The sequence below is a fragment of the Chaetodon auriga genome, chromosome 24, assembly GCF_051107435.1.
Source record: "Chaetodon auriga isolate fChaAug3 chromosome 24, fChaAug3.hap1, whole genome shotgun sequence".
NCBI lineage: Eukaryota > Metazoa > Chordata > Actinopteri > Chaetodontiformes > Chaetodontidae > Chaetodon > Chaetodon auriga.
This window is the reverse complement of record NC_135097.1, coordinates 5,479,264-5,503,219: the sequence shown is the minus strand read 5'-3', so window position 1 is coordinate 5,503,219 and position 23,956 is coordinate 5,479,264. Positions and strand designations below refer to the sequence as shown.

Here is a 23,956-nt window from a genome sequence, read left to right as displayed (position 1 = left end):
TGTTTGTGTGTGTGTTTTTTTTTTAATTGCTTCAGCACGAGACAAAAAAAAAAAAAAAAAAAAAAAAATTGACCTGCATTTTTTTCTCTAGCATACAAGAAGGAATAACTGTGCTTTGGATCTCAGTGCAAATCAGTAAATTCAGGATTGTTTTCAGCGTGATGTCTCAGCTAACAGTCCGACCTTTGACCTCCGAGCCATGGTCACATGTTGGGGTCGTTGTCGGGGTCCCAGCACAGGTGGGACGGGAAGCTCAGGCCTCTCTCCTGGGCGTGGCGCATCCAGCGCTCCTCGTCCCCCCGGTGCGTCAGGTACCTGCAGCCCATCCTCTGCTCGAACTCCCTGAGGTCACACCACAGCTGGAAGTCCTGCAGGAGGGGGGGGACGAAGAGGAGGGAGTTAATTAATGAATTAAAACATGCAACGAAATCACAGAAAATTTAGCTTCACGGTCCACACAGACAACAAGCAGCTGCACTCTGTAAGACAGAGAACACAATATTCCAAATGCGACAAAGCAACATGTCTTTTCTATAAATATCATTTCTGACATCTTCAACAAAACCATTTTAGAGTCCTGCCAGCATCAGACCGGACAGGTGTGATGTCTGACCTCCAGCCAGGGGTGTCCCAGTGCTTTGCCCACACTGAACCTCCGTCTGACCGACACCTGCAGCAGGTTGCTGATGAGACTCACGGCTGGAGACGAAAAGAGACAGACGGGTGAGGCGATGAGGCGCAGGCTGTCTTAAAAGCGGTCCGGTGGAGGCACCTAGTGGCCAGCAGGAGAACACAGACCTCCACAGACTCCCAGTGTGCAGACAAACAATGTTCAAACCCTCTGATAGATGCATTTCTGATTCATAGTAGTGAAGTTAGCAGCTAACAACTGTCCTTGATGATGCATTCAAGGGCACTCTGACATCTGATCGCTTCATATTCCTAAAGTCAAACCCTGAAGACAAGCAATAATCAAACATGATCCATGAGTCCAGGATCATACAATCCTGCGTTAAAGGACGTCTCGTGTATCAGACTGTCCCTGAATGCACCCACAGTAAGAGAAATCCTCCTCACCCTCCAGTGAGATGGACGTCCAGGGCTGTCGGGGGAACATGAAGGCAGCGTTGGTGATCTGCTGCCTGATGTCCTCGTCCTCGTTGAAGGGGAACGTGCCGCTCAGGCTCACGTACATGATGACGCCCACTGACCACATGTCCAGGGAGCGGTTGTAGCCGTTGCTGCTGATCACCTCCGGCGCCAGGTAGGCGGGCGTGCCCACGACCGAGCGGCGGAAAGACTTCTCGCCGATGATGCGGGCGAAGCCGAAGTCGCACAGCTTCACCTGCAGGGGTGCGGGGTGGATTTAATGTGTCTGATGTGGTGAATTAAAACGGCGCATGGAAAAAAAGAAGTCCCACCTGTGGGAAGGGGTCTGCCGAGGCCAGCAGCACGTTCTCAGGTTTCAGGTCACAGTGAGCGATGTGTTTGAAGTGCAGGTACCGCAGAGCCTCGAGGATCTGCAGCGTACACACACACACACACACACACACACACACACACACCACACACAGTGCAAAGAAGCATGAGAGTGAGCAGTCACAGTACAATAATTTAAGCTTCATACATGCAGGAGGTCATGCTGTGGGGGGAAGGATCTGGATTTCAGCTACGACTGCATTTTGTTCTGAATAAAATTTCAGTGTTTGAGACTTTTGGTCAAAATCTATTAAAAAAACACTGAAATGAAAGCTGAACTCAAAGAAAAAAAAAGGCTTTAACTGAAACAAGAACACAATCTGTCTACAAATCTGCTGATAGAACCACTCAGAGGTGAAGAGAGAGGAGATTTCCAGCCGTCTTCGCGTCTGTTTGATCAAATAAAAGCATTTCTTAGTCGTCTGAGCTGAGATCAGTTTAACCAAAGAGCGACTCTCAGGTTATTTTAGTTCAACAGCTTCTGAAAATTACAAGTCTCCAGGTTTTCACACACAGAGGAAGACTCGTGTTCTTCATCTCACGACCCCTCACATTTATCTTTTGACCCCCCCTTTGACGACGGGACGGCGGCGTCACCTGCATGACCAGGAAGCGCGTGTTGCGTTCAGGGAGTCGGCCCATCTCACTGGACAGAATCATCTCCAGCATGTCTCCGTGGAGCCGCTCCATGACCACGAAGACGTGCTCCGCCGTCTCGAACATCCCCTCCAACAGGACCACGCCGAGGTGGGACAGACTCTGCACGCACGCATGCACACACACACACACACACACACACACACACATACATTAGACATTACAGAGAATGAACGAACACAAAGCTAAAACGCGTCGGCACCTGCAGGATGGCCACTTCGTTCCTCAGCTGTCGCTCCTGTTTGGTGGGGAAGCGCGTCTTGTCGATGACTTTGATGGCGACTGGCCGACCCGACTTCCTGTGAGTACCTGAGGAAGGAGAAATAGTGATAATCGCCCATTTAACGAGCCTCGGTTTTTATTAATTTCAATCCGATTTTAATCAAGTGATTTTTAGGAGTCAGTCAAGGTGATGCTTTATTTTACAGGTCCATCATTTCATATTCATTTTCTAAAAAGGAGGCCTGTAATTAGCACCCAATCAGAGTCAGTGTTCAATTAGCACACTTCTAATTAACTGAAATTAATTTCCTCGTTTGGTTAAGGCACGTTAGATCAGCTACAGTGGGGCAAAAAAGTATTTAGTCAGCCACCAATTGTGCAAGTTCTCCCACTTAAAAAGCTGAGAGGCCTGTAATTTTCATCATAGGTACACTTCAACTATGAGAGACAGAATGGGGGGAAAGAATCCAGGAAAGCACATTGTAGGATTTTTAATGAATTAATTGGTAAATTCCTTGGTAAAATAAGTATTTGGTCACCTACAAACAAGCAAGACTTCTGGCTCTCACAGACCTGTAACTTCTTCTTTAAGAGGCTCCTCTGTCCTCCACTCGTTACCTGTATTAATGGCACCTGTTTGAACTCGTTACTAGTATATAAGACACCTGTCCACAACCTCAAACAGTCACACTCCAAACTCCACTATGGCCAAGACCAAAGAGCTGTCAAAGGACACCAGAAACAAAATTGTAGACCTGCACCAGGCTGGGAAGACTGAATCTGCAATAGGTAAGCAGCTTGGTGTGAAGAAATCAACTGTGGGAGCAAATATTAATTAAGACCACTGATAATCTCCCTCGATCTGCGGCTCCACGCAAGATCTCACCCCGTGGGGTCAAAATGATCACAAGAATGGTGAGCAAAAATCCCAGAACCACATGGGGGGACCTAGTGAGTGACCTGCAGAGAGCTGGGACCAACGTAACAAAGGCTACCATCAGTAACACACTACGCCGCCAGGGACTCAAATCCTGCAGTGCCAGACGTGTCCCCCTGCCAGTGCATGTCCAGGCCCGTCTGAGGTTTGCTAGAGAGCATTTGGATGATCCAGAAGAGGATTGGGAGAAGGTCATATGGTCAGATGAAACCAAAATTCAGGTTAAAAAAAACTCACCTTTGTACACCACTCCAAACTGTCCCGAGCCCAAAACCTCATCTGTGAAGATCTGATACACCGAGCTGATGTCCTGAAACACACACACACGCACACACACACACACACACACTAACAGTGTCCAGCACCATGTCTTCAGCTCACTGTGTTGATCGTGTGTCAGCAGTGTGATCCTTACCACGCTGTCCCGCCGTGAATCCGTATCTGTAATCAGAGCAGGACAGACTCGCTCACACAGAGAGAAGATCATCGTGTGGAAACATCGTTAAATAAGAGCTTATTGATTAACAAATACTCTGATTCCCCCGTCTGACTCATTAAACTATATTAAGAGGAGTTTTCAGAAACCAGCAGCACTGTTTGTTTCCGCCTCACCCTGCTGCTCCTCGCCGTGTCCCCCGCTGCTCTGGACGGGCATCAGAGCCTGACGGACGGCGCCCTCCCAGGCCGGCCCGTCCTCTCCGGCCACCACGCAGTACACCAGCGAGGACGTCACCACCTCGAAGGAATGGCCGCCGCTGCCCGGCAATGGGGCCACGGAGAGCCGGGCGGGGCCCCGGACCTGCAGCACCTCAGACAGAGCGATCTCCTGGAGGAGAGGCGGAGGGGTGAGGAGGGTCTTAGCGTTCTGGCAGAGAGCTCGGCGCCGAGGCGTCGCTGGTGAATTCTACCTTGTAGTACTTGGTGCTGCTCTCGTTCTGGTACAGCGTGATGCTCTTCCAGTCCAAGATCCAGTAATGACGTTTCCTCTGAGAAAACCACAGACACAGCAGCTGAGAGAGTTTTCTCACTGATCTCATAGAACATGATGCACAGCTGTAGATCAAACACGCTGACAGTATGTAAAGACGTTCAAATGAGCTGAAACATCTACAGCAGTAAAGACAGAATAGAAAAACACTAACAGGGAACATTTTACTGCAGAACGAGTACTTTTACTCTCCATATGTAAGTGAAGTTTTTAAGGCAGGACTTGGACTTGTAGTTTCAGCGTGGTATTAGCACTTTTACTCCAGGATCTGAGTACTGCTTTCATCTTCGTGTGTCTCACCAGTGTGTCGGTGTTGGTGTGATGCAGCAGCCATCCCTCCCTCAGGACTCCGCCGGCTCTCCTCTTGGTGTGATGCACCGTCTGGACGAGCCTCATCAGAGGGATGTAGCTGCTGAAACACGGGCTGAAAAAGACGAGAAGCAGGACGATTCAGGGCTGAAACTCACTGTGACAGTATCGTCTACATGCCTCTAGGTGGCAGCACGGCCCACAGCTCACAGACGACGGTGATGAATTCAGTGATGGGTGACGGGACAGATGAGTGTGTGTGTGTGTAGAGGTGGCACCTGACAACAGCTGTGAGTCTGACATCATCTGTGCCAACAGGGCACCACCCTCTAAACGGGATGACATCACCTGAACGCATCAACGAGCCCTGACCTCATCGGCTCTCGCGGCGGCTCCTCGTCCTTGGCCTCGGCCATCGAGTCTCCGTCATCGTCAGAGACTTCTAGTGTTGTCGTGCTGGTGAGCTCTGAATCATCGTCCTCGGGGTCCGGTGGGTGACTGTGAGCCGCTGCTGTGGATTCTGGGAAAGTGACATCATACGCAAACAATATCAGAGCTGCAAGTCGTTTTCATCTGCAGGTTTTCAGTGACATGTTGGGAAAAATGCCAAAGTGAGGCAAGAATCCAAAAGCTGGAACGAGCAAAAGTTCTGCGTTTCCTCTCCAGTTGAAAATGTGACTTTTACAAAGTAGTTATTTTTCTCACGTGATACCAATGATCATGTAAAATTAAAAACAGGAAGAAGTTAGAGTATCACGTCTCTCGATTGCTCTTCGTGATGCACAAGTGCTTTGATCTAAATGCTAACGCTAGCATGCTAACATGCAGATGTGTTGCAGGTATCCATCTTAGTTTAGCCTGTTAGCATGCTAACAATTGCTAATTAGGATTAAACACAGAGAGCAGCTGAGGCTGATGGGAGCATCATGTCAAGTGCTGGACTGCTGGATTTTGAGGAGATGAGTCGTGACCAGCAAAGTTTTTAAGATTCTGAAGCACCGCTGCTTTTTATAAACGTGATGCTTCTGGGAATCTGAAATGAGCCTGAATCCATCAGAGATTCTTGAGATGGAGGCTGACTCAGCTTTGACTCACCACGGCGTCATGGGACTGTCAGAGCGGGGGGGGGGGGGGCTTCTCAAAGGAGCGTGATCTAACAGAGCTACTGTACGAGGCCAGAATGAAAGACCAGGCCCTGCAGGGGCCGCCGCTCACCTTCCCCGTTGACGCCCCTCTTCTCTCCTGGACAGTCTCTGGGGACCAACGGCTCACAGCGCCGATGGCAGTTAAACCTGCAGTCTGACGAAGGATCAGAGGGGAGAGGGGGAAACACAGAGAGGGAGGCGGATGCTGGTGTGAGGAGAGGCGCTCAGTCGCATCATGACGCTGACTTTTACAGATGCAAGAAAAGGACAGAATCTGACTCCTAAATGTGATTTAAAGTTCAGTTTCCTCAGCGGACTGATGTTTCCGAACGTCTAATCCACGACAGCTCGTCAAAGCCCAGACGCTGCTGGAACAGAACATCTAAAAATGGCCACAGAAGAGGTTTATATATTATATAAGTCATTGCCGTGAAAAGGCGGTTCAGAGAAGACGGCTGGCTACAAAATATTTATCCTTTAAATAGCTCAACCTGAGGGTCAGAGTTCATTCTGGACCATGGAAACAGCTTCGACTGTCATGAAAATTACATGCCGCCTCTAAGACCGGTAGACTGGTTGTGGTTGAAAGCTCTGGAAAAGGCTACAAAGAGGACCTGAGTTCAGCTAAAAAACTTCAGAGTGTGAAACTCTCAGACCTGCCACTGCAGCCCCCCTCACCTGACCTGCAGCCCCTCACCTGAGCACTGCAGCCCCTGTCTGAAGAGCCCTTTGAGCAGCCGGTGGCAGTACTGGCAGACGGTGGGTTTGGTGTAGCTGTGGATGTGGAAGGTGTGGGGGACCAGAACCCCGCTCCTCTCGCTGTACCCGACTCCCAGCCACACCGGGGCCTCGGCCCAGGACGGGGGCCTGGAGGAGGGCTTGGACATGCTGATCTGGTGAGGGACGACAGTTTGGGGTAAATATAATGTAACCTGGTTGTGAAAAAGACGTAAGATGCTGTCACCAGACGGCTCCTCACCTCCTCCAGACTGCCTCCTGCCGGATTGGACAGGGAGTGCTTGTGTGGTCGTTGGGGATGAAACAGGGAGAGGCTGGTGCTAACCTGACGCCGTGCTCGACGGCAGTCATTGGGCAACTGGAAAGCACAGCGTTTATGAAAGTCTAATCCACAACCTGGAGAGAGGAGACAGGATTTAATCAGGATGTCCTTCTTCCACAGCACGTTCACACACTGTGATGAAGACACTTCACCTTCACACTTTAACCCCTGTCGAACGAGGCCCCACAGCATCTCCCCACAGTGGTGGCAGAAGGTGGGAGCCCGGTACGACTGGACCACCAGGGAGTGTGGCCGGATCCTCATCTCAGTCACCGCCGCAGACTCTGAGTCAGATTAAAACAAAGAGATGAGTCAAGTCCAATTACACCGGGCTCACATCTGCGCTCTGCCGGTAGATTCGCCACCGAAAACATCTGTTTTAGACGAGGAGTCCGCTTCGTGGCGACGTTTAGCAGCTTCGTAATGCTTGTTTGCATGAAGGAACACTGTCTCTGCTCCTCGCAGATAAGGAGACAGCCTGCGAGGATCTGAGTAATGTGTGAAACTGTAACAAGGTAAACTCAAAGACCGAGAGAGCAAAGCAATTCCAGCAACACTTGAAAGACTAAAAACAAACATTTATGTAATCAGAGGCCTTTGATTTGTAAAATGACGTCTGCTTAAACTTCGGTGTTTTTCACCCTGGACCCTTTTTTCCCATGTTTTTGTCTAACTAACTGCAATGTAATCCATTCAGACATTTGTGCTCCGTCAGCATATGTTCGCTGAAAGTGTTTGTTTTTGTCACTGACAGGCTTGGATTATTATTCCAAGTGTCTGCAGCATCATGGAAAGGATCCCTACAGAGAGAGACCTTGTTGTTTGACAGCTGCTGTATCACCCTCGCCAAAGCCACCAGACTCCATTTACAGAAACACTAATTTTATCACTGTTAAACAGGCTTCATTCAAACACGACGGACACAAAATAAAACCCACCAAAACTGTCCTGTCTCATCTTTCACTGCCCTAGAAATCATCACCAACTCGGGTGTGGTTGAAATAAACCTTTAATTCACCGAGTTGGTGTAAAAATATCAGGAGAGGAGCGAGAGAGATCGGACATCGGCGAGACAGCAGGGAAAAACAGTTTGTAGAGCCAGAATATTTTCACATCTGACTCTGTGAATTAAGGCTTTATTTCCTCCAAAGCAGAGTTGGTTGTGATTACTGGAGCAGTGAAGGATGAACCGAGAAGAGTTTGGTGGGTTTTATTTAGTTTCTGTGTGTTCCATAATGATAAAATGACTGTTTCTGTAAATGGGGTCTGGTGGTTGTGACAGGAGCTGTTTTTCACTACAAAAAAAAGGTCTGTAAGTGTTGGGATCCATTCCATAACGTTCTCAGACAGAATAATAACATAACAGCAAAAACAAAGACCTTCAGTGGACGTATGTTGACGGTTGAAGGATTAGATTGCAGCCCGTTTAGCAGCTGCCGGCTGCAGCGTTCTCGCTCAATACTGGACCAATTTCAAAAATTGTTGTCTCTATTAGTCACTTAGATACAAAAACACTTTTTTTTTTATCCCATCCGTGGCTCAAACAGCCAACAGATAACTGAAAGACAATCCACAGCCAGTCACAAAGTTTTGTTTCCACGCTCGAAGCCGTTGCCCTCTGACCTGCGATGATGACTTCGATGAGGTCTCCATCCTGCAGCTTGTCGTCGTCTGTCAGGCGGCGCAGCAGCTGCTCTGAGGCGGCCTGATGTCTGAACAGCAGAATCTTCTCCCCGACGCCCACCACGCTGCAGTCTGGAGCCTGAAGACACAGACGGTCACAAGTTGGGTCTTTTTTTTCTGCTAGAACGCATCACATCCCCCAGCCGGGGAGACGCCAAGACATCTACATCTAGCATGTGAATGCAGAAAATAACTGCACTTATTTAGCTCTTTCAACACTTTAACCACGTGTCAAAGTTTCTCTAATGACAAAATTAAAGCTCACACACTTCACTGAGAAGCTTCTTGGTAAGGTTAACATTTCATATCTGTATTTATGTGATCTGTCTGGGGACACAGAAAAATATCCAGCCTAAAGAGGCCAATTCTGAATCTTGGAGGGCTCGGTGTGCGCGGCTGAAATGCTCAGTTAATGTTTCCCGGTCACAAAGGAAGCGATGCATTTTCAGTCTGGAGGAAAGTTCAACATCTATATTTGTACGAGTCAAACAGTCTCTTTAGCATCGCAAACACTGACCTAGTTACACACCGAGAACGGTCCTATGTGCTCAGCAGATCAGAGATCAAAGATGATACAATCTAAAACACTGCAAACAGTGAAGAAAACCGCATCTTCAGTCTTCATTGGATAAAATACGTTAATTTGTAACCTGCTGATCTGCTGTCTGGAAGCTCAAGCAAAGATAAAAGTGAAGAGGAGCGCTGGTGTGCAGTGAAGCAGGGTGTGTGTGTGACAGCGGTGGAGAGGCTGTGGTTGGAAACTTTGCTCGACCACACCGTCTCTGTAGCTGAGGCGGTACGAAGGCCGGAGCAGCTGAGTCTGAGACCAACACCTGCGATTCCTCCTTATCTAACCTCATCTCCAGTGTGACTGCGCCATTAACCGACACGCCGCTCATTCACACTCTATTCTCATCGAAGATTCAGCCCTTGTGTCATCTGTGTCTCTCCCCTGAAGCCGTTAAATGCTCCATAAAGTTCAGTGATAGGAGGCTGTGAAAAGGACGGTTTCCCTGTAACATTTTACACACAGTTTAGATCTGCAAACACAGTCTGGTTGTGTCACGCAGGCTAAAAAAAAAGCTCCCATTTCACCTGCTTTAACAGGCCAAACGCCGGCTGAGCGTCAGTGGGCGGGGTACACCACAGCCAGAAAACACGCAGCATCCTTCAGACTGAAGATGCTCGCTGGTTTCTCAAAAGCCACATTTTACATAGTAACCTACACAATCCTCCTTCACGCTCACGGTGACCTTTCACAGTCCACTTCCTGACAGCTCTGAGAGGCTCGAAGCGTCAACTGAATATTTTCCAAGTGGGACTGTGTTAAGGGTTAGAGCAGCTTGTCATTCATGCATCATTTAATCACTCTTTATTACTAATATTTCTTTATTAACCAGACACCTCGGCTCTTTGTACCATGAGTTTGAGTGCCATCTTGATCACCTGCAGGTGTGGGGCTTGAACCAGCCACATTCTGGTCACACACAGAGCAGTGGTTCAGTTTTAACCTGTGCCGATTTTAAAAACTGCCTAATTTGCTTTGACCTAGCTATGTGCCGGATATTCAGGTTTTAGAAATGAGAGAAAAGACCAACCTAGAAGCTCCTACCGCACATTTAGCACTGCACTTCTGTACAGATGGGAGACCGAAATATCAAGATTTCTGATCCCCAGGATCAGAAATCAAGTCAAACTCCCAAAACAACCACAATCCTACAATTCCCATAATGCAACTCTATGGCATCTTTCACTGCTTCCTAAATGTCCACTTCTCCCAAAGCCCACACCTCCAGTTTGTGACGTAAACAATTCTCAGTCTACACCAAAGTCCAGTCATTTTTTCTAACTTTTTAGCAAAAGCTCCTTCCAAAGCGAGAGGACCACTGTTCCCACAGGTTGCTCCTCATGACCAATAAACTGAACTTCAAGGGTACATTTGGTGAAAAGCTCCTTAAAGCCTCTGATCGACTCAGTCCTCAAACCGCTCGGGGAAAGCAGCGTGAGGTCCGGATTACCTTGCGCTCTATGATCTCTGCAGCCAGCCTCTTGGCATGCCGATAGCTCAGGTTGGCGGCGGGGACTTGAACCACCTCCCTGAACAGGCCGAGCTGGAACTGGACCAGAGCCGGCGCCGCGAGACTGGTGGGACTGGAGGGAGCCACTGTGGACATGGAGGAAGATCCTGCAGCAAGACGGGATTCGTTTGTGGATTACTGCAGACACACACACACACACACACACACGATGGACTGTGATGGAGAGTTTCTGATTAGAAACAGACAAAAACCTGCTGAGGTTCAATGCAGAAAAAGCTGATTGTCTTCTGGAGTCTCAGAACAAAGCACATCATGGACTAGTGCACATTTTAGAAGAGATTTGCTTTAAACAAGCTGCTGCTACAGACAGTTTGTATTTTTTTTTGTTAAATAGTGATGCAAATTTCTTCTGTCTACCACCTGCTGGAGCTTTTTTTTTTTAAAATGAATGGAATCACCAGGATGAATTAGAAAGTAACTCACACCTTCTTGTCCCTAAAAAGCCAAACTTGACCTTATCTGATGTTTAAAACTGCTTCACAGTTCACACACAGCCCTATAAGGACATCATTAAGCTGCATGAGGATCCACATCTGCAGTCTTTTTAAATTTCCTTTCACCAAAATCAAAACGCTGAATTAGCATCTCAGAGCGCTCGACGTGAGTGGCCTTACTTTCTAATCCTGGTTCATTGAAGCTCCGATCTGTCACCTCGACGGCAGGATCCCGTCTCGACGATGCGACAGCTGATCGGTCTGCGCTCGCGCTGCCGATGCTCAGCTCTGGTGGGTCTGGTTTCCTTTATGTGGGGCGTCGATGAGACAGGAAGTAACACGGAGAGACTCACCTCTTTGACAGCTGAGACAGTGCAACGCACTGTTCACACCTCCTGCCCTGGCTGCGAAGACACGCGCACACATGCACTTTTGAGATGGTCAAAACCATCGCAGAGGATGAAAAGAAACGACACGAGACGGTTTGAAAAGTGGAATTTGCATTTATTGAACCTTTGATAAAATACACATTAGGTTGGCCCCTTCACAATAAGATCATCAGCGATACAGGAGCTGAAATTAGACACACACAAGACCCTCCTACCCACAATATTCACCCTCCACGGCTCTGAGTAAATGCGCTGAGCTCCATAAATATTAGGAGAAACTAAATTGTGATTCATCTCTGGAGCTTTGGATCAAAATCTTCCTGAAGCTTTCATGTTTATTGAGCGACACGGCGCCTCAACGCTCACATTTGTGGAGTCTGAGATGCTCCGGAAGGCTGACCCCGGGGTGAAGGAGCGCCTGATCGATCCAGTGAATCATTGATTAGTATTGGTTTCTAAAGTACGGTGTGTAGAGGAACCCACAGTCAGGAGAAGTTGGTTTTTTTTTTTTTTTTAAACTACAAATTAGTGCTTCACTAACGTTTGCACACAGCTACATGGTGTCGATTGTGATTACAGGAGTTTCCCATCACTGTTACGTGTGAAGTGACAAACGGTAAACATACATAAAGAGGTCGTACACGGATAATTCTGTACATTATTTGCTGCGAACGACACTTAAAGCACTTGAACGTCTCTCTGAAGCGCCCTGACTCCTTCCTGCACTTGCTTTACTCCTTCTTTCCATCGTTCCTACTCAAACCTGCACTGCCTCGCACACTCAGCACAATCAGAAGCTGATACAACATTTATCACTTCCTCTCCCACGAGGCGGTTTCGAGAAGGCCGACGTCAGGTCAGTGACGGCGCGTGGCGACGGTGTGCACGCACCGTCGTCGACGAAGTGCCTCCGCGACGTCTTCGCCTCCTTGAAATCAAACTCAGCTCGTCAAGAGTCAATCTTTTTTTTTTTTTTTTAGCTTTCTTGTATGAGAAAATTAAGAGAAACAAAAAAAAGAAGGCCAAAAAAAAGAACATAACTCTTTGACAGTCTGATCACCGTTGAGGAAGTGACGTCACGACCTGCTGATCCTCATTTCCGGAGACGCATACATTCCAGCTTGCAAACATTCACAGCACAAAAATCCAGCGTGAACGCCACCAGACGGCACAATCGACGTGAAGTGTAACATTCAAATCATCAGTTTTTGTTGCCTTCAACATAAAAGCTCAGAGCCAAAAAAACAAAACAAAACAAAACAAAACAAAACAGGAAAAACACAATCAGCACAACAAAAGTCAACGAGGACGGACGGCCGGCGGTCAGCGTTTGATTCAGGGCCGAGGACGTCCGTCCAGGTCGGCGGTGAAGACGTTCACACTGAGGATTGTTTTGTACAAAATGATAATATTCAGCAACAAAAGTAAACACTGCGGCGGACGCGCTGCATCAGCCTTAACCAATGATTAAAGGTAGATTCTTAACGAGGGTTGATTATGACTGGAACGTCCTGGTTTAATGATTGTAAACAAATTCAGTTTAAATATCTTTCACAGCGTTTTCCCTCAGTGGCTGTTTGGTAAGAGGCTGGAAATCAAGAGTTTTCGTGGGAAAAGTGACCTGAAAGAAGCGATTAGAGTTCAGTCGAACTTCCTGTTGCAGCACCTCACTGCAGGTGGTGCTTTGGGGAGGTTTGAAGGTATGAGCGTGACAGTAGAGGACGCAGTACTGACCGCTGTGTGCAGTACTGTCACGCTCAAAGTGCAGTACGACAGTTTGGACTGAAGCCTCGTGGCTCATCCCGACCGTCAGCAGATTCCAGTGATTGAGGGACTAAACCATTTATTTCCTTTCCAGTCTTCACCGCTTCACATAAGTAGTGTTTTCCACAGCCGAGCCCCTCTTTGACCCAGTAAAGTGTAAACGAAAAGAAAATTAATGTGCACTATATACAAAGAATGAAATATCAAATAATTTAAAACTGTATATACATAAAAACAAGAAGGCAAAAAGTGAGGTTGAAATGGTTAGTGCTCATGGTTTTTTTTTTTTTTTTGGAAAATCCCCAAAGATTGCTTGTATTACTTTGCTTCCTCTGGTAAAATCAAAGCGGCTCGTACCGTTTTTCCCGTCTGTGATACGCGTACGGTGTGTGGTTAGCATCAGCAAACATGCTACTGGTGAAACACAGAGTGCACGGCTTCTCTTTGAGCTGAAGCCCGAGTGCGTGTGGCCTACGTGAGGTCGAGTGTCTGCACGCGAGGGCGGACTCGCCGCGGTGTGGATACGATGCTTTGCTACGGGGCTATGAGTCGAACACGCGAGGCGTTCAGGTGCAGACATTCCACTTGCTAGTAAGCAGCATGCTGATTAATGTGTATCTAAATATTCTCTTTCTGATCGAGGGCAGCGGTTTGTACAGCGAAGCGGCGGCAGCGACTGCGTCTTACAGAATGACGATTAGTGACGTTTAATGCTTTTTTTTCTCCAGTGTTCTTTAAAAAATATGCCGCAGGTGCAAAGTGTTTGATCTCGCTTGGAGCTTTAGGTGTGTTTGTTTGATCAAACCGAGCTGCAAACAGCCTCTCCTCGCCGGGCCGCTCTGGTTCTCCCGCCTCCCGCCTCAGTCTAGCCAATCAGGGAGCTGCGTCTGGATAGGTCCACGTTGCTGGCGCTAAGTCCCCTGCAGTCCGAGAACCCGGAGGTGGTGTCCTAAAAACAGAGCAGGTAGTGTTAGAAGGACTGCTGGATAACAGACCGCAGAAGTGGATTTGTCACATTTAATCCACCAGATTATCCAAATCTGACAGTTTGTCCACTCAATTTTTTAGAAACATGACAGTTTGTACGTGTCTTCACAGCGCAGGCCTGGTGAAAGCCTGCGCCGTGCTGTGATGGGCACGTGGTCGTACCTGTGCGGCCTCCTCGGCGCTCTTGTTGAGGAAGTTGAGGGAGCTTGCTCTCTTCATTCTGATCAAAACAACACAAACAAACAAACAAACAAACAAACAATGAGCATAAACATCCAAAACTCGCATCAATTTGCATTGACACAGAAAACGATGAGCGGCAGCGCTGCACCGAACACGAACGCACACACACACACACACACGCAGTAATCTCACCCCGGGTTGCGGGGCTCTTGCGGTCCGCTCCCCTGCAGCTTCTTCACCAGCATCTCGCTGCTCCTCCTCAGGGCTTCACGAATCTTCCCGAAGGAGCCGCTGCGACGCAGAGACCCGTTACCATCCTGAGGAAACAGAACACAGAGGGTCACTGACACTTCCTGTTAAAGCTCGTTAAACAAAAAAAAAAAAAAACTGGGGGTCACATCATCACATTAAGCGATGAACTTATAAAATCTGTGTTGAAGCACTACTTGGCGCCCGTTAACTGACCCCGTTCCACTCGGCGGAGTCGTCGCCCTCGCTCTCCCCCCGCGGCCCCCCCGGCCCGTTGATTCCTTCCCTGCTGTGTCGCCTGTCGCCTCCTCCGGCTCCTCCGTCCTTCAGCAGCTCCACCACCTTACTCTGGTTAATGGCATCAATGCCCTGAGAGAGCGAGAGAGAGAGGACAAGCAAACAAAGACACAAAGAAAGCCAAAGATGGGAGACGAGTGATTAAAGGATTGAAAAATAAATGAGCTTCTTCCACAGCGGCTCACACAGCGGACACACATTAGCCTCATGACTGATCTCTAAATCAGTTTGGCATCGTTAATGGGCTCATAAATAACAGCTGGAATGCCTGTTGAACGGCCTTCTTAACCGGCCGAGCCCCTGAAAGAGGCCGCTCGGCTAATCTAGCGGCCGTAATTCAGCCGGCGCTGCAGCAGCCTGCGGTTGTGTCGCACCTGTTTACGGGACTTGCTGGCGCACTCCTCCAGCGTCTCTGCGGCCTCCAGTTTGCCCTGGCGACGGTACAAAGCTCCCAAGCTTTTGAGGGTTGTGTTCACTGTGGGGCTGTAAAAATAAAAAAAATGTTTCTCAGCCATCTTTGTTCCATTCACCAGTGACACAAAATGAGCCAGAAGATGGTTTTTGGGTTGTTTTTTTGGCATATAGATGATGTTTTTAGGATTTTATTTGTAAAAACTTTAGCGCTTCACGGTACGTTTGCAGTGACTTCACATGTGTGACCCACCTGTCCACCTTGCAGGCCTTATACCAGCTTCCATACTCGACATACGGGCCAGAGTCCTTGCGTTTACCCTGAGAGAGACAGAAAAGAGGCAGAGAGCAGGAAGAGACAAGTGTGAAAGATTATCCTATTACAGAGCCTCTTAAAAACGTCCCTGCTGTCAGCTCTGTAGTCTGCTGTTCATCACTCTCATTTTGCTGTCCAGTCCATTTCCTACACCTAAAACACTGACCTTGCTCTCCTCTCTCTCCTCCGCGTGCATCCAGATTGGCTTGTTGTCATCTGCAACATGAGCACAAAAACAACATCATGAGTGATGGCAGCACTGAGAATAAGCTGCAGCAGAAACCCAACAAACGAGCAACAGAACAAATAAATCATTTGTGCAGGAACTAACAACGATCCCTGGATTGTCCTGAATTTCATCAAACTCCTGCGGTGGCAGATCCCTGCCAAGGCCCCGTCTCTCACGCTGAGCATGTGAGCACGTCGGGGTTTGACGGGCTCAGCGGCGGCGGGAGGGAAACATCAACATTAAGCCGCTTCGTGCGCCACGGCGGCACGACATAATCCTCTGACCTGCTGAGAGTCCCGAGGGTAACAGCAGGGATCAGGGTGTGGAAAAATCAAGACCTGAGTGCCAAAATGCTGCAACTGTCAGGCGAAGTGAAAGTGGGGGGACTCCTGGACATCGTCCATGGTCAGATTTCATCAAACATCAGAGATTATCAGCGATATTACAACGTTAGTGATGTGCAGATTTTTCAGCGTGCTTACTGTTGACAGATCCAAACTCCTTCTCGTGCGCCCGGGTCAGGATCTCTTTGTACAGGGCCTCGGCGTCCTTGAACTTCCCCTGCTTCAGGTAGCACGTAGCCTGAGGAGAAGCAGCGAGGACCGTCTTTTATTCATGTGTCTAAACTGGCAAAGCACGTCAGCGGAGGACGGGATTAGAGCGCAGAGGTGCGGGAGGCACGCAACATGCACAAACACAAACACTTCATGGCTGCATGTTCATTGAAAAAAGGCCCCACCAGGTTGTTTTTGGTCTTGGCCACGTTGGGGTCATCAGCTCCCAGCTTGGACTCGTAGATCTCCAGGGCTCGTCTGTAGTAGTACTCCACCTCATCGTACTTGCCCTGGTTCTGGCACAGCAGGGCCAGGTTGTTCAGCTGCTTGGCCACATCTGGGTGGTACTTCCCCAACACCTGGAGACAGATTTGTGCATATTAATCATAATCACGTGGAGTATTGTATCCTTTATCTAGCGAGGAGATCTGACATGTTTCCTTACCTTCTCTCTGATCTCCAGCGCTCTCTTGCAGAGGGGCTCAGCCTCCTTGTATTTGCCCCTCTTGCCGTACAGCACAGCCAGGTTGTTGAGGGTCGCGGCCACAGCTGGATGATCCTTCCCCAGCGTCTTCTCTCTGATGGCCAGGGCGTCATTCAGGAGGTGAGCGGCTTCTTTGTACTTGTTCTGATCCCTGGAGGCCAAAACAGAACAGCGGCGCTTCGTTAAAAACGTTCTTACTTGACGTCGGCTTATAAACAACCTCCTCTCCGCTCCCCACCTGTACACCAAGGCCAGGATGTTGAGCATGGTGGCTACGTCTGGGTGGTCGTGTCCGGACGTCTTCTCCAGGTCCTCCAGGGCTTGCTTGCACAGCGGCACGGCCACCTCGTACCTCCCCTGCGAGGCGTACTGGATCACCAGGTTGTGGAGTGTCCTGAGGCGGGCCGGGATCTCGTAGCCTCCCTGCTGGGCTGCCACCTCTCCGCTGGGCTGGGCTGTGGGACAGACGGGAGGATGTTAAAACGTCTTGCTGTCATCAGCCTGTGATGGGAACATCTCAGTCAAACAGACAGTATTTTCCTCTACACGTCACAACACGCAGTGTGAGCGACCTTCTCTATCTACAATGTGATTTCTCTTTGTTGACACGGATCCACAAATGCACCCTCTAGCCGGGGCTGCGGTTTAGACGGTGGATTTTGCATTAACCAAACCACAGCTCCTGCATCTTATGTAAACTACAACGCAGCTGAGGGGGAAACTGCACTCCCTCTCCCACAAGGAGCTGCTTGTACGAACACTTAAGAGCAGCTCGTGCCTCAGTGTTTGAATCAGTCTTAAGGGCTGGGGCCTCAGGGCAGATGAGGCCTGAACGTAACTTGTAGTGAAAAGCTGTCTTGAGCTCCGAGTGCTTTTGCGGCAGATAAGTGTGGAAGCAGGATTGTTTCAGTTTGTGCTTTGCTTAATATGAACACCCTGCTTTTGTCTTTTATGAATCACAACTTGAATAAACTAGAGAATAATCTGTGGACGAATTGATAATGAGAATAATCGTTACTTGCAGCCCTACTCAGGTGCGTGTGTCTTTAGCCTCTTGCTATCGTCTCCTGTCTGAGGTCTAATAACTGCTGCTGATGTCACACCTGGTCCCTGGTCATCGTCGTTGGGGAACAGGTCGTCCAGACTGTCCTTTGAAGTGTCTCCGCTTCCGCCGCCTCCGCCGCCACCGCCACCAGAGCTCTGGCTCTTCTCCTCCGAGGGCGACACGTCATCATCAAACTTCTTGATCTGGTTCATGAACTCCAGGTGCTTCTTCTCCTCCTCCAGCTGGGCGACGCTCTGCTCGCTGCGCTGCAGCTTGTGCTGCGTCCCCGCCAGCTCGTCCCGCAGCCACTGGTTCTCCTGGCAGAGCCGGCGCACCTGAGCGCGCAGCTTCTGCTTCTCCGACTCCACGGCGCTCAGGTGGCTCGACAGGGCGATGATCACCTGGGGAGAGGGGAAAAATAGAACTGTTACTGGCTGAAACTGTGAGGATATGACATTTTCTTTACACTTGTTTGTTACCAATCAGCAAAAAGAAAACAGGAGCCGCTCTCTCACCTGCGCCTCTCCCAGGCCCAGCTCGATGGCCTCCAGACTCTTGCGGAGCAGCCCGGATTTCTCCTGGGCGACGGGTGGTTGGGTGCAGTCCAGCAGCGAGTTGAGGAGCTGGGCGTGCTCGCCGCGCAGCGTCTCCAGGCCCTGCATGACGGCCTTGGTGTTGAGGACGATCTCATCCTGGCTCAGTCGCTCCAGGGCTTCTTCACGTGGATACACCATGGTGGACATTGCCTGGTTTCATACACACTGCGGGAATGAAAAATAAAAATAGAACAGGACGACGACAGAGTGAATGTTGTTTTATTTATCATCGGGATGCGCGGTGCTTTTTGCTGAGCGAGCGTTGTCTTTGTCCTGCCTGACATTCTCACAATTCACACACGAGCTGCTCGGTGCAACCACATCCTTTATCTGCTGGTCGCTGAGGTCAAGTGGAGGCAATGAGATGAAAAGACAGGACACACGAGATAAGAAAGGATGAGGAGGACAGAAAGGGAGAACGGAAATAAGATACAATAGAAATAAACAGATACTTGATGAGAGGAAGGTCAGAAAGAAAGAAAAACAAACAACTGAGCTAGAAAAGTAGAAACTGAATCTCACCAGATTCATTAGGATGGTAAAAATGAGGTACAATGGTGTCACAGCCGAGAAGTTCAAACCTATTGTCTGAATATAAGACCCTCCAGGGGAGCATTCATATCTAATATTTCCCCGTGTGGGTGTTTCAGGGAGACACTTTCATTATCCACCTGTGCACACATAAGAAATGCCGAGCCATTGAGGACAGCGTGTGCCATAAAACAAAGAAAACTGCAGTAAAAACAACCTTAATGAAGAGACAGACCGGCAACAGAATGACATTAATGTCCCGGAGACTCATTTACTGCACGATAGCACATTTAAATTCAATGAATATGTTAAGAGAGTTTGAAAAGATGGATAGAGGATATATGAAATATTAAACATCATGTAGTTGGAGGCTTTCTCAGTAGGTTGCTGCTACAAGCTCAGATCTTCCTTTTCTTTGTCTTCCTCTCCAGTTTCAAAGAGGTCAGCGGCTAAATAATAAGTTTCCCGTTTCACTGTTGCGTAACGTGCCCCGTGGGTAGCTGGGCTTGATGGAAAGTGATAAGGTGCGTGTGTAAGGAGTTAAACCGCATTCAGGTTACTACGAGAGGATTCCTCCGAGCTCGGCGGTGACGCAGCAACTGCCAGTGACCAGCAAAGACAATTAAAATGAGACGCAGTCACCGGAGAGCTCAGCTGAGGCTGATTCAGAGGTGACCAGCAAAATCAAACGTCACAGGAGGCAGAGGAGCAGAGAACAGAGACGCTTTTACCAATTTAGAAAAACTGACCCCATCACATGGTCGGCACAGCAGGAAGTTTATGTTTTAACTGTAAAACACGTCAAGTCACAAGTCTTTAATAGCCAAATTTAAAGGACTCTCATCAAAAACCTTTGTTTCATGTTAATGTTAAACAATAAACTGCTTTATCATAATCACATTTTTAAACTCTCTAATATATATATACATAAATAGGCTCAGTTCAGGCTGATAATGAGCCAAAGTCGCCACAAAAACCTCAATATAAACTCCTCTAGTGCAATATTTTGCACTCACTATGTGCCACAATTAAGAATTATTTTCTTTATCAATGCATCTTTAATTTTTTTAAATTAATAATTTACCAAAAGTGACATCTTTGAGTACATTTATTATTGTTTATTTCAGTTTATCAGTGTAATTAGATGATGTCTGCTGCCTGACGTTGGACATCATGAGTAATGAAACCTACTGTTCACTATTCATTTCTTCAGCTAGAGCACAAACAAATTCAGGATTTATTCTTAATGCACCTTAAGGAAAAGGCAGCCTTCATCCTGCATCTTTATGTCTGGGAAAACAACATCCAGGAAGTTGGATTTCACCGGATCAACACTTATCCACGCGCAGGCAGAGGAGGTCTGGCCCAGGAAATAGTCACCTCCCATCCTGAGCACGCTGAAAATGAATCCGTTGCAGCAGCACAGAGGAGCCAATTGTGCAGCATCGTGACTTTCTCTGCTTTCCTGCTCTGATGGCGGAGGCGCACCTGTTCTCCCCTCCCCCCCCCCCCTCTCTCCCCCCTCCCTGTCTGTCTAGCTCTCTCACTCCCCCCAACTCCTCCCATCCGCCTCATACACTGACTGCAATGCACCAATATTCACATTTCCCTTCAAGTCCACCGTTTGCCAAAGCGGAAAAGCTGTGAAACGTCGAAAAAGCGGAAAAGCCAAAAATAAATGTCATCGCCTCTTGGCGCATCTTTCCTTTGGCTGTTTTCCGGCACAAATAGATAAATGAGCCGGCGGATGGTCGAGGCCTGTGGCCGGGAGGGGCGGCAGCGTTTGGCTTGGCAGCAGATCAATCAAGGTGACCGACAATGGAGAGCACTGGTCAAACAGGACAAATCTACCACAGGCCATTCATTAAATAACAGACATACACCGCAAATGCGTCAAAATGTCTGCTTCCAGCATGTAACCTGTTTGTAAACAGTGCAGGCCGGAGCACCATCACGTTACACAATACACACCGATGCACATTATATCAAGCCACTGCACACTATTCGCCATATGCACAGATAAGAATATAATAAGGATAACTTTAAAAGTGCTGTTTCATCAGTACAAACACCGGCGAGCGTTGACCGCAGATGACACATTCACGGACCTCGCCGAGGATGTAACGTTTGCTTTGACAGGTTGCTAAAAAAGAATCTATATATTTTCATCATATGACTGCGACTTCATGTTCATCTAAATATTACATTTCAGCATTTTTACCTTCATCGAAGACAAGTGCGATGCTTTCCGTCCCTCGAACAAAGCAGCAGGACAATGTTATGATGCTACAAGGCAGAGCACTGTCAAGCTTACTCATACAAAACCAACTGCTTCCCGATGCGATTTTCAAAATAAGATTTCATTTTCGGTTAGGGCGACTCGAAGTGAGACGATGTAGGCTGTCAAACACAACACTGCTGGTTACAGGGGGGATGAAATTACAATAATACATGAAAACATCGTTCTTTTATTTCGAAAACGTGAATTAGCTAAGCAATGGATGCTAACGGCGGTTAGCTAGCGAGTAATAAACGCTAACATTAACCGTACAGTTAACATTAGCTCTACTTTGAAGGACGCAGGGTGCTATTAACTACCGTTCACGACATTTGGCCGGTACAGCGCACACCGAAATAGCTCTCACACCACTCAGTTTAGTTTAATACGATTACTATCACAGCTGAAGTCTATAAGTTAGTTATCTATCAGCCGTCTTAGCGAGCTCCCAACGGTAATCAACCTTCTCCTTCATCTTAACTTACCCTGACTGTCACTTCACAATGGAGGAGTGCAAGAAAGCTCCCGAACGTGTTCAGTGTTGGCCGTTACTGGCTGGTCATCCCAATAAAAACTTTCATTCAATTAAAAAAAATGATGTTATCGTAGACGTGCTTCAGATGTGACAGCTGGGAAACGAAAGATGGCTGTTCTCCCAGAATCTACAACCAAAGATGAAGTACGATATCAAGATGGTTCATGTTTACCATTTTTGCAAGCGGGGCGGGAAATTATCCTGCGCACGCGTACAGCTGAAGTGCCGCTCCCAGCTAGCTTCTGATCCACTAGCATCCTCTTGAACCGTGGTTTTGAGTGTATTTTATCAGTCCCTCTGAAAGACTCAAAGATTTTACTACACATTTTTGTGTATATACTGCACTGGACAGTTAACTTGAGTATTTTGTCAATTGGCAAACAGTACGTTTAAAACAGTACAGGACAGAGAATCTTTCACTAACTGCGCTTTAATATCATGATGACCCAATGAAGTATTACAGTATCACTTTGTTCTGATTAAAGCTATTTTTAAAAAGTAAGTTAGCTTAGTAGTTAGAACAGGATTAGCTGGACGTGAACTCTCTTGATTTGCTCATACTCTTTGTGTTCTGATGTTAGCAGAGGGCCCATTCAAACACTGTGAGGGGAGTAAAGGGGGTCTGCTGTGTACCACTGACCCGCTTCACAGGCATCATACGCACTATTTATTTACATTGTCACAATGTCTAACTATTTAAATACTTTCTCCTCCCAAAAAGCACTTGTACTCATTTCATTCACTAGAAATACTTGTGTTATCAGTTGGAAATTTGCATGGAAACTCTCTATTTGGTGTAATTTGCAGAGGTAAAATAAATGTATTTTAGGTCAAAGCTCTATGAATTTTTATTGCCACTTACTTTACCAGCTTATATATTTTGGTCATCTTTATTTCTCCCTTTTTTCTCTATTATTTTTCATATTTGCTTTATATATTGCAATATTATCATCATTCTTTGTAAATAAGAGGTAATTTAAGGTACAAACACACAAAACATACATATCCTATATTTCAAAAACAAGAGACTGAGCTACAAATCAGGAATATTTTATTTTAAAAAACAAATGAAACAATAAACACTTCCACTTTTCATCCCACATCTGTTTGATTGACAAACGTAATCATGAAAAAGCAGTACTACAAAACATGTCAAATTAAGAAAAAAAAAAAAAAAAAACAGAACTAGAATACAATATAACAAGTACTATCTGATATGTACAAGCATTATAGCTTATTATAATTATTGTTATAGGCAAAAGGCAAATAAGCTGAAGACTGCTGCTGAAGAAACAATGGCATGTGCAAAATACTCCACAAGTCCACGAGCTCTGCTCTGAGCAGAACCTCCTCAGGTATAAATCTACTGCTTTCATAGGCAAATCCCGTTCCCATGAGGACAGACAGCAGATTTACAAGCTGTGAGGGAATGAGGACAATATCATTTAAGATGATTTCAGAAAGCTACGCTCGTGGAGGCCTGGTGAAGACGACTCTCATCATCAGAGGGACGTGAGGTTTCTGAGGACGGTGGAGAGAAGAGACACTGCTGATCACCGACAGACATTACTGATGGACCAAACAGCTCGTAATCTCTAACCACGACTAGCAAAGGGACAGAGGAACGATCGTTACACCGTCACAAACACACACAGGTACAGAGGTACAGGTAAAAACGCACAGGAACAAGTTCAAGACTTACAGAACAACCGGCTTTTCAAAGAGACGTTAGAAAAAACATGTAAACGGTAAGAATGAGGGGAAAGATGGTCGAAAGGTGACACAGACAAGAAAAGCTGCAGAATGTGGCTGCGATAAAAAAAGCATTCAGTTCCTCCGAACATTGAAATGATGACTACAGAACAAGGATCACTTTGTTGTTCACGTGTTCTCGGTTATCATCGACCCAAAAAACCGACACAAATCCATCTGGATACAACCACAATCTGCTCACATTGTAGGTTTGGCAGTGATTTTGGTTTTTAATGCCGAGTTCAGTTCAATCAGGGAGCCGGAGAGTCAGCCGACCTTTGACCTCCCCGTGGAGGCTGCGAGCGAAAGAGGCATCAACAGACTATGACTTTGCACAATTTAG

At 47.4% G+C, this 23,956-nt stretch overlaps 2 protein-coding genes across 5 annotated transcripts; both read right to left on the bottom strand.

The window, feature by feature from the left end:
* Positions 1–24: 24 nt before the first annotated feature.
* Positions 25–10,741, bottom strand: prkd4 (protein kinase D4). 3 transcript variants are annotated; one of them, XM_076724443.1, is made up of 18 exons: positions 10,499–10,741; positions 8,421–8,559; positions 6,950–7,081; positions 6,717–6,871; positions 6,435–6,630; positions 5,808–5,891; positions 4,965–5,112; positions 4,584–4,707; positions 4,204–4,281; positions 3,908–4,121; positions 3,711–3,736; positions 3,533–3,605; positions 2,339–2,445; positions 2,077–2,238; positions 1,422–1,520; positions 1,078–1,345; positions 614–699; positions 25–368 (listed from the first exon to the last, which is right to left on the bottom strand). In XM_076724443.1, exons 1-18 carry the CDS (start codon positions 10,652–10,654, stop codon positions 204–206), a joined length of 2,412 nt encoding a protein of 803 aa, XP_076580558.1. In that variant the 5' UTR covers positions 10,655–10,741; the 3' UTR covers positions 25–203. The 3 variants fall into 3 exon arrangements, with proteins under 3 accessions (XP_076580558.1, XP_076580556.1, XP_076580557.1); XM_076724441.1 differs by having other exon boundaries at positions 84–368; positions 3,533–3,736; XM_076724442.1 differs by having other exon boundaries at positions 209–368; positions 614–772; positions 3,533–3,736.
* A 755-nt stretch (positions 10,742–11,496) lies between these two features.
* klc2 (kinesin light chain 2) lies at positions 11,497–22,007 on the bottom strand. 2 transcript variants are annotated; one of them, XM_076724445.1, is made up of 14 exons: positions 21,812–22,007; positions 18,437–18,682; positions 17,980–18,322; positions 17,115–17,331; positions 16,838–17,027; positions 16,578–16,751; positions 16,321–16,420; positions 15,776–15,825; positions 15,547–15,614; positions 15,257–15,365; positions 14,802–14,954; positions 14,529–14,653; positions 14,316–14,373; positions 11,497–14,115 (listed from the first exon to the last, which is right to left on the bottom strand). In XM_076724445.1, exons 2-14 carry the CDS (start codon positions 18,662–18,664, stop codon positions 14,032–14,034), a joined length of 1,899 nt encoding a protein of 632 aa, XP_076580560.1. In that variant the 5' UTR covers positions 18,665–18,682; positions 21,812–22,007; the 3' UTR covers positions 11,497–14,031. The 2 variants fall into 2 exon arrangements, with proteins under 2 accessions (XP_076580560.1, XP_076580559.1); XM_076724444.1 differs by lacking the exon at positions 21,812–22,007 and adding an exon at positions 21,270–21,378.
* Between the last annotated feature and the right edge of the window lie 1,949 nt (positions 22,008–23,956).

Bases quoted from the DNA above. Each gene is read 5' to 3' on its own strand.
- prkd4 (XM_076724441.1), bottom strand. From the start codon at position 10,654: ATGTCCACAGTGGCTCCCTCCAGTCCCACCAGTCTCGCGGCGCCGGCT. The intron at 4,708-4,964 runs GTCAGGGCTCGT...CGTCTTTTTCAG, and splicing joins CCGCCGCGAGAGCCGATGAG to CCCGTGTTTCAGCAGCTACA. The intron at 369-613 runs GTCAGACATCAC...CCCCTCCTGCAG, and splicing joins TGGGACACCCCTGGCTGGAG to GACTTCCAGCTGTGGTGTGA.
- klc2 (XM_076724445.1), bottom strand. From the start codon at position 18,664: ATGTCCACCATGGTGTATCCACGTGAAGAAGCCCTGGAGCGACTGAGC. The intron at 17,028-17,114 runs GTGGGGAGCGGA...TTTGGCCTCCAG, and splicing joins ATCCTGGCCTTGGTGTACAG to GGATCAGAACAAGTACAAAG. The intron at 14,654-14,801 runs GTCAGTTAACGG...CTGTTTCCTCAG, and splicing joins ACTCCGCCGAGTGGAACGGG to GATGGTAACGGGTCTCTGCG.